At 39.7% G+C, this 20,070-nt stretch overlaps 1 protein-coding gene across 1 annotated transcript in view; it reads left to right on the top strand.

Annotated features, from left to right (window-relative positions):
• The window catches only part of SPO11 (SPO11 initiator of meiotic double strand breaks), a 59,866-nt gene that overhangs the window by 13,262 nt on the left and 26,534 nt on the right, over positions 1-20,070 (top strand). Inside the window, exons 4-8 of the mRNA XM_061630166.1 lie at positions 1,447-1,593; positions 8,711-8,824; positions 13,367-13,455; positions 17,701-17,767; positions 19,575-19,683. Coding sequence (XP_061486150.1) covers positions 1,447-1,593; positions 8,711-8,824; positions 13,367-13,455; positions 17,701-17,767; positions 19,575-19,683 — 526 coding nt within the window. The remainder of the gene's footprint in view (positions 1-1,446; positions 1,594-8,710; positions 8,825-13,366; positions 13,456-17,700; positions 17,768-19,574; positions 19,684-20,070) is intronic.

Below are 20,070 nucleotides of genomic sequence, written 5' to 3'. Positions count from 1 at the left end.
TAATAATTTGAGTACACCCTACATTTAATTGACCAATGTTGGGGATTTGCCAAATGGCAATCATTTTATTGAGAATTTTCTGATAGTTTGGCTTTTGAGTTTGGCTGGATGGGCAATTTAAACACATTATCATTATTTCAATAAGAGCAGTATAGGAAATGAAATTCAATTTTGGTGTCAAGAATAATTGTAGTTGATACTTGATGCTGCATCAGAATAAAAGGAGTCTTAAAAATACCTTACTATTGCCAATGTTATTTAAAATCCTGAAATATATTTGTCAGCCTGTGTATCAAATAGTCCTTGAAACACAGATGTTTGATATGGAATTCTTAAAAAGGGCTACAGGGGTTTTGCATATATGTTGCCCGTGTGATCTCAAATACCTAAAGGCTAAAAGAAAGGTGCATTAATTTAAAAGGATTTGTTAATACCCTCTTCTTTTGTTGTTTCTTTGATAATTGCAGCAGTTTCTTTCTTGTTGAAACCTGAGGCTTTACTGGAATGAAAAAACGTTAGATTTGTGTTACCTCTATCATGGTGGGCTAAATCTGAAGTTTCATATAAATTCAGTTCAGTCTAATTGGTGAAAGCAATATTGTGAACTCAATAGTGTAAATATAGACTCTACACCAAAGGCAGAATTCAGTAGAAGTTCTCCTGCTCAAGCGTAGGCCACTGAAATAGGTTTGTACAGCTCTCCCATTTCAAGGGGCTTATGCAGAAGAATCTCTCAATTCTGCTACAATTTTTTTTTAAAAAAAACACAAGATGTGGCAATTTGCTGGACAAAATGGTGGTATGCTGTTTTAAATTGTACATCTGTGGTGGCGACAGATGGGAGAATGTTTTTAAAAATATAAAACACAGAACCTTATTTGAATTCCATTAAAATAATTAGTTTATTGTCATTCGGTCAAAACGTTTCCTCAATATATTATTTACACATTAAATAACATAACAAATACAACTGAAGTATCTTTTAGTTTTCCTTTTTTTAAAAACTGAGGGGTATTAGCAGTTTTCTGTTATAGATTCTCTTAATTCTTTATGCCTCCCAGCTTTTTAAAAAGATGGGCCCTCATAGCAACTTTCCCTCATAATCTCTTTCATATCTTTATCCCTCCTCACGTGTGGGGGGTGCATGAGAAAGGCTGTAAGCCCGCCTATGCTTCCTGATTTGATTGGCTGTTTGGCCCCATCTTACTGAAGACTGATGCAAAACAGTCTTTGCTGGACAGGTGTGCATGTTACCTCATGCCCTTCCCCCCCAAATGATCTACACAAAGGCAGGAAACCCCTTTGGTATTTCGCTTGAGTCTCTCTGCTTCTCAAGCTCTGCAGAAGTAGAATGAGCAGAGTGGAGTGGACAGAGTGAGCAAGGAGTAGTCTCCATTCCTCCACTCAGAAAAAGGCATAGCCTTCCATTTCAAGTCTCTGTGTCAGGTTCACCATGACCTTCCCTAGAGAGACGAACTGGTCCTTGTTCACTTTATTGGACAAACACCGACTTTCTCTCAGAGAAGCAGCAGGGGTAACACTTGGAAGCAGGCATGATCCCTTTGTTGCCTGTCATAGCTGTGAGATCTCTAGGTAAAGACCCAATGAAGCCTCTTTCACTGAAAACACTGTAGAGAGACAACAAGCAGCATCTCCCCATTTACAATGCACTTTATAAAACTGTGCCATGTACAAAATGGTAGCAGTATTTGCCTGAGCGGGATGGAATACATTCTCTCTTGAGGATGACTCCTTCCTCTGGACCAGTCAGACAGGGCCTTGAAAGATTGGCAGCTCCTCTTCCAGGGAGAGGGGTCCTCCCTCTCTTTCCTGCCTTGGTCAGAATAGATTGGGTCTTTTTAGTGGGTCTTGGTAAAATTCCCTGAGCTGGCGTTTTGCTTTTACAGTACTTTCTAACAGTTCTTTACCTTCTCACAGTTCCTCTTCTTGTGTGTTGTCCTGTATGTGTGTGTATGGATTTTTTTATTTTCCTCCTGTCTTTCCCTTATGTTCAGTGGAGTCTTTTGTTTCTGCAGGACTAGTTGTTGCTGCTGCAAGGGCTCCTCTTCCTCAGCAGCTCTGCAGATCTAACTCATTGCAGAACCGCCATTTTGCTGGATACACGGTTTGGTGGTGGCTGGGATAACTCTCCCATCCAACTGCCCACTGCTTGTTTTATTGCCCCGTTGCTTGCAACGGTTCAGGGCTAGGGCCCTCAAGTTTAGCAGCACCCAGTGGCACAAGCAATTCCTGCTACTCTCACTGTGAAGCGGGTTCACTGCTTGGGCTACTCCTCTGCCTTGTCTTCCCAACTGGCTCGGCAGGGAAGGGGTGGGAGCAGCACAGTCTGGCTAACTGCTAAGTGTCCTTCTCCCACCTCGATAATAGTACTTTTATCTTTCAGCCCCATGGTTCATTAATTATATTTGGCCTCAGGGCAGTAGCGCTATGTTTGGCAGCAGCTGTAAGCCCTAGGCTCCATTCTTTCCTGCTCTTTTTTGCAGTGGCCGTACAAGAGCTCCCCCCATTGCAAGGGGTTTTAAGAGATGCACATCTCTCAGAGCATGCTGCTTCCCTTGTTTCTAACAGTCTGTGAATTTGATTCCACAAAATGTGGATATGGTTTCTACCTCACACAATTTGGCTAGTGGGAGGGAGAGTGGTCACTCTAGAAGGGAGGAGTTTTGTGAAATTTCCCACTGATCCCTGAGACTGGTGAGGATTTGGTCCTCTTCTCTCTTGAGTCTTGTGCCTTTTCTATCATGTATTTTCTGAGTTGGTGTTTTTTTTAGTGTACTTCCTCCTCTCCCCTTTTGGTGTTACTACAGTTTTGTTAAACTAGGGGTGATTTTTTACCTCAGTACATTACTCCTTCCCTTGCTCTGTGTGCATTTATGTGGTTGTTTTATTTATTTATTTCCTTCACCTGCTTTCCCCTTTTGGTCCGGAGGGGGAAGTGTCAAGTTGCAAGGGGCGTTATGCCTTCATTGGAGTTCCCTGGAGGGAGCTCTTATTTTGGTTCATGAAGGGCATGGAGCTTGGTGGGTTCCCGCAATACACACCAAGCAGGACTGCCATTTTGTTTGAACTGACCTCAGTGGGAGCGCTATTTCTGTTTGATCATTGTGATGCTCCATTAATCAAGCGTTTGTGCATATCAGATCCCTGTGAGATCACTTGTTTCCCCCTCCCTGCATCTTTGATCAGTTAAGCTTTGAATTTCAGCTTTCTGTAGTCCCTGCCAACATCCTCAGGCTTGAGAATTGCTGGGGGATTGAGCGGCAAGCTGACAGCGTCATGCATGGCTGGCTGCTCCCCACCCTTGGCTGGGCAGGGGGAGCCATGCCTTCACTTTTATGACTTTGCCTGGTGCTTCTACCACCTCTGGCCACCATGGTTGTCTGCAATGGGACTGGTCAGACTCAAAGGTCATTCGCAAGGGGAATGGTCAGACTGGAATGCCTCTTTCTCTGACAGTACCCAGCACTTTGAGGCAGGAGTTTCTTGTCTACCCACTCATGCAGGTGGGGTGAGTAATGCTTTTTCCTAGGTCAGTCATGCAGTTTTCTCATGTTATATCCCTGCTTTTACAAGAGGTTAGGCTAGGACTCCCTCCCTCATGGTATGCACAGGAGGATGAGGTCCTCTTCACAAAAAGTTCATCAAGGAAAGAGTATTGAGGTAAGGCACATTTCAGGAGCTATAGAGAAAGAGATCCCACAGATCTTCCTCAGGCATCTGTGGGGTCTCCTTCCTCCCCATGTTCAGGAGTTCTTCCGTCATTGTGGAGCCATCTGAGACACAGGCTAAGGGGGCAGGTGGTGCTGATGATGTTTTCACCTTTAACAGTTCCCTAAAGGGCAGACAGAAAACTGCCTGACCCTTATTATTATCCCTATGAACCTGCTGGGGAAGATGGCAAACTTCCTGAGGAAGAAGTGTTGGTGGATCAGCCTCAGCCAAGGTGGTTTGCTTTCTGAGATTTTTCAGCCTTTACTAGCAGAAGCACAGAGGGCCTTGAAGCTTCCTGGGGCTGAAAGTTCAATTCAGGATACTTCCTCTCAGTCATCAGCTATGGAGGGTGGGGCCGAGGAAGCCCACCTAGGTCTCTCTGGTGTACTGCTCTGGTACATCCTCAAGAGCAAATGTACTCCATCCCACTCAGGCAACAACAGAAATTGGTACTTACCGTGAATTGTAGCTTGATGAGTGGGATGGAGTACATTCGACCCTCCCTTTTCTCTGTTGGGATGGGGATTACTTTTATGGCTATGGTCTTCACTGAATATACCCTACAAGATGTTTGCTTACCCCTGTCTGTCTTTCAATTGTGGGTCTGCTTCTGTGCCAGTCCTACTCTAAGTGTCCTTCGTTCAGTAGTCTGTCTATACAGTTCCTTTGTTGGCTTGAGTTTTTTTTCAGTGATAGGTACTAGCTGGGGTTTAGGAGTTGTTTCTGCTCTGCCAGTTCGGTCTGGAGAGAGGGAAACTCCTCCCTCTGGAAGAGGAGCTGTCAATCTTTCAAGGCCCTGTCTGACTGGTCCAGAGGGAGGAATCATCCTCAAGAGCAAGTGTACTCCATTCCACTTATCAAATTACAACTCACGGTAATTACTCATTTCTGTTTTCTTCTTCACTTGTTTGCCCTTCAAAAAAGTTCACAGATCGCAGTAGCAAAACAGTGACATATGCCACTACATGAACACAGTTCTCTCCAAACTTCATCAGTGATGTGGGAGACATCCTTTGGATGGCCATTAAAAAAACAACAGGAGAAATGAGATTTCTCTTCGGTCATCCTGTAATATGAAAACTCATGCTCTGAAATAAGGGATATCTTCTTCACTCAGTCTTTTCTCAAAGGGAGCATGCCACTTACTTTGCTGCATAAGAAACTGCAGTTTATTTGTATTACTTGTATACTGCTTTGCGACAAAGTATTTGGAGAACAAAAAGGTTGTTTTGTTTTTCTCCAGAGGTGGTGAACACACAGAAAGATCCAGGGGTGGAGGATCTTTCCCTTAAAAGTACATTGAAATTATGGATGCTTGACACTTCAACTTAGTCCCAGCACCACGGTACATAGTTCCCAATTTGACTAAAGACAAATTATCATAGAGCTGATTCATAAACTGTCATATTATGAGAATATCAAGCTGCTGCAAAGCTGAAGCGAAGCACACTCTGGCCCCACCTATTGGTGTGTGTCTCTCTGTTTGTATATTATTGCAGTCCATTGTAGACTACCTGGAGGATTATTTCATCAAAAAGCAGGATATACATTTTCTAAACAATGAACAAACAAATAGTACTGATCTATCTAGCCCACAACTATCCACTCTCCTGACTGGTAGCCACAATAGTGTTATCATCCATTAATTAGTCTAATTCTCTTTTAAAGCCATCTAGGACATCGGCCACCTTATGGAAGCAAATTTCAAGGTTTAACAATTAATAATAATTTTTATTATTAATAGCTCACCCTTCCTCCCAAGGAACTTAGGGCGGCAAACAAGTGATAAAACAATTCCATTACAGTTGCAGACTGGGAAAGATCTCTGCTTAAAAGGCTTGTTGGATAGAAGTACTTCCTTTTGTATGCCCTGAATCTCCCACCATTCAGTTTCATTTAATGACCCTGGGATCTAGTAGTATGAGAGACGAAGAAAAACATCTTTTTACCCATTTTCCCCACATCATGCATAATTTTATATATCTCAATTGTGGTCCCTCTCTTACTTGCAGTTTTTTCTAAACTAAAAAGCCGTAAATGTTGTAAACCTTTCCTCATGGGGAAGTTGCTTCCACTGCCGTGGAACAGCTCAAGAGCTACACAAGATCTCTGCAGCTTGGGATATGAGCTTGCAACTCTGGGGACTGAGACTGGGAAATAGCTCCTTGTCCACAATCCAACAGTCTGTGAACTGAGAGTTGAGATAGGAATTTTTAGAGCAGGGGTTCCTAAACTGTGGTCTGTGGACCACTTGTAGTCCACAAACTTCATTCAGACAGTGTGCAGCATGTCTGTAAAAACACTATTAAACCATACAGCCTCTAGCACAGTGCATTACAACAATAGGCAGAAAATTCATTAAGTGGTTTGCCAAGACCCTTGACAATTTTTAAGGGGTCCATGGTGAAAAATGTTTGGGAACCACTGTTGTAGAACACACAGAGCTCACATTCTTTCATTTTACTTGTGTCTGTCACAGACTGATTTTATAGACTTTGAACCTATACTTTTTATTACAATAGTCTTCTCAGCTATCTTTTTCCACTCAAAAGTCAATTGCAGGAATGGTAATTAAAATGTAATAATGAGATTCCACAAAAAAAGGAAATACTATCTTTCTGATGTTGTATGTATGTATGACAATAGTGCATTGGATATACTTAGTATAAAAATTCTGGCACTAAAACCTTTCTTTCAAGCAACATGTTTTTTTTTCAAATTTACTTTAGAATAATGTTAATCTATGTTCATATACTATTGTTCACTTAAACACAATATAGGATTAAATCTGTAGCTTGGTTTGTTTTTTTATTCCTGTTGTGAAATAATGATTTAAGTGCATTTCTATTTGTGTTGCCAAAAAGAAAAAAGAATGCTCATGCTGTGACTTGTTGGAAATGAGCTGACAGGCTTTATCCTCATGTGATACATCTATAGTGCCTTGCTGTTCCCAGCTTAGATTTCTCTGTAATTAATGCTGAGAGCTTTTTAAGTTGGCATGTTTGGCAAGTAATGCATTTTCTTCTTCTTAAAGGTTACTTCATTTAAGAAGTGGGAGCTAAAATTAAAGAAAGAACATATGTGATTTGTTCCAATGAGCATGCCACTCAAATCCTTCCCTCTCTCCTTTAAAGCACTGTTAACTTACGTTGGCCCAAAACACCAGACATTAAGCCTGGATCTGAAACCTGGATCTACCATTTGGTACAGTTAGCCAAACATTTCTAAAGATGAAACAGAAGACTATCTGGCTAAATGATCTGTCTTATACATAACTGTGATAAAATTTAATACGCATGGGTCATAAAAGATCATTGCAACAACTGAAATTGAAGGAATCAGAAGTAACTTGGTCATTACAAAAACCACTATTTAACTCCAAGAATTGGTGCATGTTTGCTTTTTTCCTCTACTTCCCCTTCCCCTTTTCCTTTTGTGTTGTGTCTTTTAGATAGTAAGACTGCTTGCAGGGACTGTTGTTTTAATTAACTACATGTAAGCCACTAGGTTTGCCAGGTTCAGGGCCTGAGACTGATCCTGTATCTTTAGGAGAAGAGAAAGTCAGCCAAGTGCAGGTGTTCTTGCAATGTTGTAATGGAAAAAACCACAAGGTGGAATTCTCCCTTCCCCCTGCACAACTTTTAAAGATACAGAAGACCTCTTGGTTGCCAGGCCCGGCCTCCAAGACATCTTCTGTATCTTTAAAAGTTGTGCAGGGGGAAGGGAGAATCCACCTTGTGGTTTTTCCCATTACAGTGTTGCAAGAACACCTGCACTTGGCTGACTTTCTCTTCTCCTAAAGATACAGAATCAGTCTCAGGCCCTGAACCTGGCAACCCTATAAGCCATTCTGGAAGCCTTGTTGGCTAGAGAGTGGGGTATAAATGCTCTAAATAATAATACAATAATATAATATACCAATAGGAAACATCAGAAAATTAACAATGCTGATGACCCTTGTCTGTTGAATGAATCTAGCCATGAAATAAATTATATTTTGAAACTTTTCAGCCTGGCATATGGACCATTTTTAAAGAGAAGATATCTGAAAAGTGAGGATTAATTGTGCAGCCCTATATCATTTCCATCCTTCTTATTCCCATAAATGCCAGATATCTAACAAAAAGCATTTCCAGTTTCCTCCTTAATAAGATTATGAGTAATATACAATCACCTTCAAAAAGCACTTGATACTTCCTTAATAGGAAGGAAGAGCATTGTATCTGAGGTTCATTGTGGTATATACCATCAATATGCTCCCATTTAAGGAAAGGAACACATTTTTGTCCACATGCAGCATCTCTGAACTGGCATTTCTTTATAACATAGTTCATCAAGAGCACAGTTATAGAGCTGGGGAGGAAGGGAGCTGAGAAAATTAAGCAAAAATGTTATTTTGTTTATAGGAGGTTCAAAGCAGTTTGCTATTTGCTGTATGGGGAGCAACATTACTACTGTTCTTAGTTCAGTTCATGACACACTTTGCCCCCCCGCCACACACACAATGTTGTTATCCAGCCAAAACCTACATATAATTAAAAACCACAGGCACTCATTCAAAGTGTCAGATCAAAAGGTTAATGTGCTATGGTGGAGAGGAAGTACTTATATTATACCCTTGAACATTTTTTGAAGTTTACAGCATTTAAAAACAAGTTAAGTCAAACTCTAGCCAAAGTTAATATTACATCATTTGATTTAAAACATTAATCATAGTTGTTTTAAACCAGTTAATCCAAATGTTTGGCTGGATAAAAAAAATCATGAGTAGTGGCTGGCAGTATACTTTCTAATGCCTGAAGTGAACACACATGAAATGGCAAATTAAAATTTCTAGGGCTACCGAAGCAAGACAAAGAACAGTGAAATGCTTGTAACTTAGTAAATCTAATAAATAATTTAACACAATTATGCATATCAACTTTGTATTGAAGATTTTGGAACTGGTATACATGCAGTGTGAAATTACTTGTTTCAGCTCCGATGTTCTTAAAGCAATTGAAAAAGTTGTTGAAGGTGTTATCACAAGCCTGTCAAGAAATGAAGCACCTGTTCTCATCTTGAATAACAGATCTAATTGGGGAAATATTTTGTAAGTATCTTTTGCCATGCTTGTTAAATTTGATGTATATAAATATCACAAATAAAATGTTTGTTTGTAGCATTATATACTACATTTTAATCATATAAGATTTTAGGATGATGTACTGCTTCTGCTTCTACTACTACTTGTTAATAATAATAATTTGATTTGTCACCCACCCTTCACCCTAAGGTCCCAGCTGGGTTACAGCAATTTAAAGTAAAACATTAAAAACAGTTTAACACAAATTACAATCACAAGAATAAGGTGGGTTCTAATAATATGCATCTCAAGTGTCAAACGCCAGGGTAAAGAGGTACATCTTCAGCAACACAAAAAACAAAAACTTTCATGATTGCTCTTCATGTTTCCAAGGCTGTAGGCCACACTGCAATGTCACTCCTCTTTCTGTTCTATTTTCATATCAGTTTTCTCCTCTGAAAAAATCTTCAGTAAAAGATCTTCAGTAGAAAATGTCAATAGAATTGTAGGCCTATTCCCCGTGATTTTGGTTGTGTAACCTGTTGTGCAACAACCCCACCAGAACCCATTAGGCTTCCTGCACCTTGTCTTGTGCAAGGATATTTCACTGGTGCAAGCCATTCTGCAAGCACAACTAGCACACCGCTAAGTGACTTCACCTTAGCACTATGTTGAATACAACCCAATAACTGCTGTGTGGTTTTTTTGTCTGTGCATGAACTGGTATTTACACCAGCACATGACAATATGGCTAAAAGTCACCATGGACTCACTGAAAGCCACAGATGCCATACACTGAAAAAGTTGTAAGAACAGGTTCTGAGTATGGATGATAATACACATTCTCAAACAGTGCATTAGAATCTTAGTGCCATGATGAGCCATAGAGAAACAAACAACTGCCTACCTCTTAACTCATTCATTCAGGACACTTCTACTCTGGTAATGAAAGAGTGATATGAAAGGCATTCTTCAGCCAATCATTCCATATTCAAGAGGGAAAGTAATGTAGAGAGCTGATGGCAAGAGAGGGGCTGGAGGAAATATGATAGGTGCGTTTTTGTAGTATGTATGAATGTTAGAAGGCTGAGGAATTGATAGGAGAAATGAATAAATGGTGCTAAACGATCATGGTTATGGACAATTCCAAATTTCAAGCAGCCACCACTGCAGAACTGTTCTTCTTCTTCATCATCATCATATTATTATTATTATTATTATTTAGTCGCCTCATCCCAATGGTCTCTAGGCAATTTACAACAGATTTAAAAACATACAATATAAAACAGATTTAAAAACAAACAGTATAAAAACTTAAAACCCAAATAAAAGGAAGTAACTAAAACAACCCACATTAAAGGCCAAAGGCCTAAGTGGAAAGGAAGGTATTTGCCTGGTGCCTAAAGATGGATAAAGAAGGTGCCAGGTATGCCTCCCTGGTAAGAGCATTCCACAGCCAGGAGGCCACCACTGAAAAGGCCCATTCTCATTTGGCTACCCTCCAAGCCTCCCATGGAGGGGGCACATGAAGAAGGGCCTCTGATGATGAACATAGGGTCAGGGTCGATTCATAAATATGACCCACAGACATCAGAAAGAATGGAAGGAAGTACCAGTATCTGTGGCATCTCATTATCTACAAAGTAACAGGAAAATCAATAGCGTCTGTTAAACAAGGACACTAGAAATCAGAATCTGTTAGTGATATTTCTGAAAAACTAATTACATATTTCTTCCTGGTTTACAAGGTTGTCCTGAGTAGCAACAGTTTCAGACTTATTCACCTCAAGTTTTATATTGCATTGAGACACCTGGAAAATTAACTTGCAGCTGACTCAATGATGTTGCACTGTGATGATGATGATGATTACCCTTTCTTCACCCAAGGGTCCCAAGGTGGGTTACAACTAGGGTTGCCAGGTCCATGGCCTGAGACGGATCCTGTATCTTTAGGAGAAGAGAAAGTCAGCCAAGTGCAGGTATTCTTGCAACCCTGTAATGGGAAAAACCACAAGGTGGAATTCTCCCTTCCCCCTGCACAACTTTTAAAGATACAGAAGACCTCTTGGTTGCCAAGCCCGGCCTCCAAGAGATCTTCTGTATCTTTAAAAGTTGTGCAGAGGGAAGGGAGAATTCCACCTTGTGGTTTTTCCCATTACAGGGTTGCAAGAACACTTGCACTTGGCTGACTTTCTTTTCTCCTAAAGATAACAGGATCCGTCTCAGGCCATGGACCTGGCAACCCTAGTTACAACAGTTTTAAAATACATAATTAAAAACAGTTAAAAACAACCTACAATTTGAGATATTACTTTTTTGACCTGTAAAATATTCTCTGGACCTAGTCTTCTGAGAAATGGGGAGGACCATAGCTCTTTAGCATTACATATGCATTGCATGCAGAAGGCCCTGGGATCGAACCAGCACCTCAAATGATCAAATAGCAGGAGATGGGAAAGACCTCTGTCTGAGAACCAGGAGAGTTGCTATTCATCAGAGCAGACAATACTGAGCAAGATGGCCAAATGGTCTGACCTAGTATAAGCCAGTTTCCTTTGGTCCCATGGAATGGTATGAAGGCATATCATACAGCATCCTTGGTGAAGTTAAGTAGATCTGGGACTGGTCAGTGTCTGAATGGAAACCACTATGGAACCCTATGTACACCACCTTGAGTTCCATGCAGGAAGGGTGGGATATAAATGAAGTAAGAGTATATTGTGGGGAGGTATTGAGACTAATAGAATAGTAGCTTGCCTAAAACCATGTGAAGAGGTTGAGGGTGAAGTGGAATTTTAACTAGGTGAAAACACAGAAGTTGTCCAGATGGACAAACAGTAACATTTCCACTTTAAGCCATCTCAGTTAACAGTTTGAATCTCTGAAGGTATTTTGTTTAGGGATCTTACGTAGCAAACCAAAATAATTTTCTATGTAATGTTGCTGCTTAATCACAAAATATCAAAACTGAACTTGCAGATGTGACTCATTTCTTCAAGGTTTGAAATGTAGCCCATCTGGATGCTTTGGATGCTAATTTAAACCATGAGATTACATTGTGTGCAACGGGTAAAATAAGAAAATAGCTGACCACTGTCAAATCTGGAATACTTCAAAATATGTCAAAAACGTAAATTAGATCCTATGCCTATCCTGCCTGTTTTATTTAGATGACTTTTAGATGTTGTTCTAGGGATAGAGAATTGAAATGTTGAGAAAACTCAAAAGTTTTTCTGAACGATAGGCTTTTCTGTAGTTTATAATACAGTGTCTTCTGCCACCTTAAGGACATAAAAAGCAATGCATCCAAAAAGCAAAAATGCTATCAGGTCATGTTTTGCATACTGAAACCAGTTTTCCTAATAACATCAGCCAAAACATCATTGCAATTATACCTATCAACAGTATATTAATTATCAACTTTATTCCTCAATGCTAAATACAGAAGTAAATTCTGTAGATATTATGGAAATCTTTTCATAATATGGCAGGGGGAAGAGGGAAATATAAGAAGCTTGAGTGTTACTAAACTCGTGGAGCTAGGGCAGTTTTTCAATTTATACCATTTCAATATTTTTAAAACAGCATTTCCCCCAAGAATTAATATACGGTACACATTACTATGTACACTGAAAAGGGCTATAATGACAAATTACAATCCTAACACAGAATAATCGCTATCGCACTAAAAGCATCCTAAAACAGGGGAATTTTCCCCCCAATGAAAACTGATCCAGCAATAAAGGTTTAAGTGCACAATTAAAAGAAAAAAAGACCCTGGGAGGGAAAATCCAAAGAAATATATTGATTTTTGCCATTGGGATGCTTTTTTTGTCTCAACCAATTGTGATGTATTGGGATAATAAATGTTTCATGGCCTTTTCAAACAAAACCTGATCCAGGAAAACAGACTCAAATGCCCTTCTTCTGACACAACACACATGGCTTTGTTTTGGGACATTTTAATTCCCCGAGATACAAACAAATTTAGTTTGGTGTAGAAAAATATCTCCCCCCCCTCAAAAAAAAAAAATTGGGCGTGTGTGTTATGTTTTTAAGGGTCTGAGTCAGTGTTAAGTTCATTACCTATTGGGTTTTAAATTTTATATTTTGAATATAATAAAAGGAAGGCAGTTGCATATCTACTTTTCATGAGCATGTATAAACTTGCATAACCAGTTTACATCACAGATCAGGTTTTGTAAATATAGTCCAAAATTCATAACGGCAAATAAACATTCTGACCATATCTCAAGTACCAATGTGGAATTAAATAATTTTATTAATCACATATTTATATCCAGTTGTTCCTCCAAAAATCTTGGGACAGTTTACATGAATCTAGATTTTATTTTTTTCCAATTCCTTACCTAAATCTGACAATATGTTAGTGCATTTCTATTACTTATTACACTCTTCGCAATCCACCTTCCTGTGAGATAGCATATGACTTTTGCTGATGTGCATTCATAAAGCCACCCTCCTTTGTTTTAAATGTTACACGATACTATAAATGCTGAAGAATATGATACAAAGTAACATATTTCTGAACTGGTTACACAATCGCAGGTTTAAAGATTCTGTTGGCTTGCAGATGACATCTAATTGTACCACAAGGAAAATAAGAAGTGACTGTCCCAAATCAGCACCAAAATTTGGTAAGTTTAAGAAAGTCAGCAATATACTAATTTATTTTATCTTACTCTTGTATTCTATAGTACAAAAATAGGCCTTTGGATCCTTAAATACACACATTGTCAAAATATCTCATATTACATTTCAAATATATATATATATATATATATATACATATAAAACAAATGTTAAAACTATTTTGACATTTGTGATATTATATATAATTTCAATACTATCATCAGTCAGTCCGTGATGCTCAAGCAACTTCTTTATATCAGGAGTTGCCAACCTTTTAGGGTGAGGGGACATTTTGGATTTTTGAGTGAGTGACAGTGTTGCCAGTTGCCACCCCCCCGGGTCACTTCTCTGCCTTAAATTAGCTCCCACTCCAAGACAAAATGAGAACTTGTATGAATACACACTCTGCTTTCCAAGGGATCTGAGTAAAAGTCTGATCCACTAGAATTAATCTGATTCTTGAAAAGGAAGTAGGAAAGTGTGTCACTCTTCTAACTTCCTTCTTCAGCTCTATCTACTTTTTAAGGGAGAACATGTAATCACGGTCACCACCTCATGACCAAGGGGACAGTGGAGGGGCTGAAGGGCTTCCTGGGCATCTGGGGAGGACCGCAATGGCACCATTGTGCTCATGGGCACCACACTGACAATCCATGCTCTATATTGACCCCCATCCAACTAGTTAGTCACATGCTCCATTGAAATATTATTTATTTATTTATTTTCAAAATATATATTCTGCCTTTGCACCAACGTCGCAACAGCATATGCAATAGAAATACCCCAAAACAATAATATATAAGAACAATTAGAAACAGCAGATAAAAATAAATATTTGCCACTGACAGCCATCCAGCTCCAAGTTAGCAGCATGAAGCACTACAACACAGGAGACCATACTATATCCATATTGCCTAAAAAATGCCTGTTAAGGATGTGGCCCTTAATAGCTGCAATTTCCTGGCACTTTGGATCTTAAGTGAAAGTGGAAAGCCATTATAATCATCATCAATTTAAAAATATTACATTAAAACTTATTTCAAAACAACCTGAAATCCCAGAATACAGTGGGTCCTAAAAATACATATTAACACAAACATGTTGAACTGAAAAGTGTTGTTAATTGAATGTTTAGAACTTGGCTGGTTATATGCCTCCTCATTCTTGCTGTTTGATGAAGCATTTTGTGTCTTGTCTTGAGGATAAATGGATATGTGTAAGGCACTGCAACTGCGCATGTGTATTTTATGCAGAATAAACCAATGGAACAGTGGTTCTCAGCCTTTATGAGTATGGGACCCCCTTTGTAAGCTAAAAAATGTTTGTGACCCCCCTCCCATGGTAACTGTAATGTTAGTCTCTGTTAATTGAAAAAATGGTGCGTGGCAAAATCATATCTCCAAATATCCCTTTCCATTAAAAGCTCCCTGCAGACAGGGAGGTGTTACTTTCTTTTCTTAATGCAAAGATCCAATCAAATTGGTATCCCCTCCCCCCCTCCCACAGTCTGAAGATGTACAGTCTTGTCTCCCAACACCAGTAGGTTCCAATGCTGCATTAAGAACCAACAGGTTCAAATTCCCACCCAGCCATGAAGCCCACTGGGTGACCTTGGACCAAACACAGTCTCTCAGCCTGACCTATCTCACAGGGTTGGTGTAAGGATAAAATGGAATGGGGCGGGAACCATGTGCACAACCTTGAGCAGGAAAGGTGGGATATAAATGCAATAATAATTAAATAAATAAATTTCTGCTGCAATACCAGGATCCCAGCCTCAGCCAACCTTAGTGGTTACTAGATCTAGGGCCTTTTCTGTGGTGGCCCCTGAGTTGTGGAACAGCCTCCCCGAAGAGGTACGCCTGGCGCCTACACTTCTATCTTTCCGGCGCCAGGTAAAGACCTTTTTATGCTCCCAGGCATTTTAATCTTTTAATTTTCTTAATCTTTCTACTTTTAACATGTATCCTTCTTAATTTGTGTTGTATTTCGTTTTTGTTGTGCTTTCTGTTGTTTGTTTGTACATGTTTTTGTGATTTTTTACTATGATATATTGTATTTTATCTTGTTTGTTCACCGCCCTGAGAGCTATTCTGCTAAGGGCGGTATATAAATTGAAATAATAAATAAATAAATAAACCTGCTGAACTTTTCTTTTTCTTTTTAATAATCAAGAAGCAGCAATGTGTTGGTGATGGGGATACTAGACTGTGCACTGCAGACAACAAGGTGTACAGATTGAGGAGAGGGGTTAGTGCTTTTAGGCCTTGGGAAGATCATCAGAACTGATGACTTGGTTAGCATGCACTTGCAGAATGAAAGCAGAGCAGAAGACAGATCACTGCACATACACACAAACATATCTGCCCCTCCTGCAAACATCTACAGGCATGCATGCATTCAGGCACATGGGAGAGGGGAACCCCTCAACTCAACTGCTGCAGCATCTTGGAGAGAGAGACTGGAGGAGTGGAATGTAGGTAGAAGAAAGGAGGGATGCTGGCACACACACTTAGCCTCAGAAATGGAGGGTGAGCAAGTCGTGCACTGCCTTGCTGCTTCTTGGCTCTGTCTGGGCTGAAGGGGAGATCTGGGCAGCCTCACAAATAAGAATAATTTTTAAAAGGAGGTGGCAACGAAGCAGAAAGGGGGAACCAGCCTTTCCTTGCAGCCTTGCTTCTTTTTCCTTCATGAAAAGCCTTCTCTTCTTGTTATGAACAAGGGCATCGTCAGCAGTGGCAGTGCGAGGAGACAGGAGTCAGTGATAGTAATCCTCTCTAGATCTATCAAACAAAGCAGATAAGTTCATGAGGAAATGGCAAAGGCATAAATCAAGGAGTGACTATCAGTGAGTGGGAAAGGAAGTGGGCCAAGGTCTGACCAAATTTGGTTTCAGCATATTTGAAAGGAACATTTTAAAAAGTACAATATCATTAGTATTTAACCCTACATATTTTGAGTCAGATATACCCAAGAACTCAGGAAAAATGTTGGAAGTGTGGAGCCTCAGGTAAATTTCATCCACATATTCTGGGGATGCCCACTAAGGTAATACATACCTTCTATACAACAATACAGCAAACAGTTAAATGAAATGACAGGGTATAGTTTACCCATGGAAACCTAACATTTTACTACTAGGTTATTTGAAACATTTTTATTAGATGTAGATATAGAAATGGTCAATTTTTTGACAGCTCCAAAGGTCTGCATTGCAAAGAAAAGGAAAAGCACTCCAGCTATAACAAAGTGGGTCAACAAAGTTTGGACTATCATAATAACTTGATAAAACTGACATACTATAGAAGAGCCAGTTTTGGACAACCAAATAAATTTAAGGAGAAAGGTCCCTTTTTGTAATGTGAGTTGAACCCCCGATGGTTAAGACCACCCAGAAAGCCCAAGGCACTCTTGTCCCAATATGACTGAGGTGGGGAACCTGCAGCTAGCAGGTTAAATTAGGCCCACCAGGGGACCTAATGTGGTACATGAGGCCATTTTCCTCAAACCACACCCACCTGGCCCACACTGATTATGCAAGGTTTAGGTGTGGGGCAGGTAAAAACGTGGCTGCAAGGGAATAATTGGGAGCCTTAGGAGTGCTTGCTGTATATTGTTTTACATTTTAAAATTGTGTTTTAAATTGTTTTTAACATATGTGTTTTAAATTGTATATTTGTTTTAATGTTTTTGATTGCTGTAAACCGCCCAGAGAGCTTCGGCTATGGGGCGATATACAAGTGCAATAAATAAACAAACAAACAAATAAATAAATAAATAAGTGCCAATCAGCTGATGAGTGCTGACAGCAATCCCCACAGAGAAATGTTTCCTTTGCTCACATAGTTTGATTTCAAACCATTCTAGCACAACTAACCATGTGTAAATATCTCTGAGAACTAGATTTGGCTCAAGGTAACTGATTAAAAGAAAAATTTGAAAATTTGACTTTTTTTAACTACACATCAAAACTTGGAACACAATGGTTACCTTATAATAAAGGCTAGACTTCAGATACTGAACAAGATGAAATGTTTGGCTGCAGGAGTTGTTTGCTCTTAGCACTTAGATTTGAAGAAGTGGACACTTTCAATTGCAACAAAGAACATTTTTCTAACCTTGCAGAATGCAAACTTCATTGACAAGCTTGCACACAGTATTTTTAAAGGTATAATGTGTTTTAAGCATGCCTTTTTAAAGAAACAGTCAGATGGTTGGTGATATTTATCAGGTGCTATTTTATATTTCAGCTCTATTTCTTAAAATGTTGTCTATTATCTACAAGATGGTACAGACAAACATTTATGCAACTAAAAGGTAATAATATGCAGTTGTAAAATTAAAATAAATATATATTCAAAATTATATTAAAATGTGACATACTGGATATGATGTACCATGTGTGGGTATTGTTATGATGCAATCACTAGGCTCAGGCTAAATGTTCTAAAAGAAGAAAGCTCAAATGCTGTTGCTTCAGCAACTACCAACCTTGGACAGGGCCTTATATAGGAACAGCAATTATGTTTTCATTGTAAGCTCTGCCTTCCCCGAAAGGTGCCTTTCAAGGATGGTCATGTGGGTGTTGCTTATTATGTCCCACCATTTCAGGTTCAAAGGGCTTGTTATTTATTAGACTGGGATTTCATGAATGCTGAATTGGTTGCTATCTTGTTGGCTTGGGAATGGGTGCAGGATGTGAGACCTGATCAGGTAGCTGTGTTTTCAGACTCTTTGTCAGGTTTGATGGCTATTCAGAATGGTGGTATAGGATGCAAAAGTAATATAGTGAATGAGATTTGGAGGATGAATACTGAGCTATTACATATGGGTATTCTAGTTCTCTTTTGTTGGATCCCAGCTCATGTGGGCATTGCTGGGAATGAGATCATTGATCAGGTGGCTAAGTAGGCATTGGGACAGAGGAGCATTGATTATGTGTTACCTCTGTCCACTTCCAAAGTTAGAAGTAAGGTTAAACAGATGATGCTGAGTGAGCGGCAGAGGCAGCGGGAGGTTGAAACTATGGGTCGGCGGGTGTTTTTGTTTTGTTCAACTCTGAAAGACTCCAGAGTGTTTCACTTGAAAGGAAGGCAGACACAAGTTAACGGGACACTGTGCTATAAGGAGTGATTGTACAGGGTTGGACGTATGTACTCTGAGGATTGTGAGTTCTGTGGGGTGGTGGAAACTGTGGACTGTGTCATTTGGGATTGTATTAAGTATGTGGAAGATAGAGAGCCTCTCCTCCGAAAGCTTAGCGTTTTGGAGATTAGAAAACTGAATGTGGGTTTGGCCCTTCGAGACAAAAGTCTCTGGGGCTTGGTACTGGAGACTAGTATGTTTGTTAAAGATACTAAGCTTTATGAAAGGTTGTGAATGAATTGTGTTGCATGAGATTATTGACAGTAGGTGGCGATAACAGGGCCTTGTCCTGGCCTTGATTCGCCATTAAACACCAGTTGAAGAAGAAGAAGAAGAAGAAGGTGCCTCTCAAAGAGGCCAAGCCCAATCCAGCAAGCAAGGAGGGATCTGGTTGTACTGGGGCTTCTGGGATGGAGCCCTCTGAGTCAGAGGATGGCTATGCAACATCCTTTGACCAGAAAAGCACTGGTGCCACGGGCTCATCTTGCAGATGTGCTTGTTGGGACTGACCCTGCATCCAGTTTGCCTTCTGATTCTGAGTCTTCATTCCCTGAAGAAAGGGAATGTAATCCCAGGATCATGACAAGTGTTTCAAACTTTTAAAATCTTACTGACAAGCAACTAGGAATTGTTTTCCCTTTTACAGCAAATAACTCTGAAACTACTTAACAGGCATGTACCAGAAGAGTGTGGGAATTGTGGAAAATCATAGTTTTTGTCATTTAATTTAACAAAATTTTCTCATGGACCTTGAAATGGTGATTTAAAGGTTTCCTCATTTCCAATTCTCCACAGCACACCAGTTTGGGCCAAGGCTATGACAGGTGTGGGCTGATTTCAGTCTAGTGAGTTAGGAGGCAGGGTACATCTGATAATCCTCATGATGAGTAGTCCCTAGACTATATTCCCTGTGTAACATCAGTATTCTGTGGGATTATTATTTCATTTATTTTTAATTGACAATATTTTATCTTGACAGAGATATATTTTACACAGATACAGTGCATTTTGGAAACCAAAGAGTTGTGGACAACATTGTCAATGACATTTCCTGTATGCTCAAGATACCTAGGAGGAGTCTACATATTGTTAAGTATCTGTATTGCTTTTAATGGTTTTTGTGAAAAAATGTTTTTACACTGCTGTGCATGGCTCTAATATTTTGTGAGAGGGTGGTATATAAATACTTTTATAAATATAAATATCTGAAAGGCTGTCTCCTTCCTTACAGACCCTCTCAGGTGATAAGATCAGTAGATGGGCCCTCTTGGTAGTTCGATACCCACAGAAGCCTGGGTGTTGGTGGTCCAGGAGAGGGCATTCTCTGTGGCAGCCCCTAAATTGCGAAACTCCTTCCCCACAGAGGTGTGTCTGGCAACTTCACTGTACAGTTTTCAGTGAATGCTGAAGACACACCTCTTTACTCTAGCCTTTGACACCTGAGATTTATATTTTTAGGATCTACTCTATTTTTT

The sequence above is a fragment of the Rhineura floridana genome, chromosome 6, assembly GCF_030035675.1.
Source record: "Rhineura floridana isolate rRhiFlo1 chromosome 6, rRhiFlo1.hap2, whole genome shotgun sequence".
Lineage (NCBI taxonomy): Eukaryota > Metazoa > Chordata > Lepidosauria > Squamata > Rhineuridae > Rhineura > Rhineura floridana.
The sequence above is the reverse complement of the archived record's forward strand: the minus strand, read 5'-3'. Positions and strand labels throughout refer to the sequence as shown.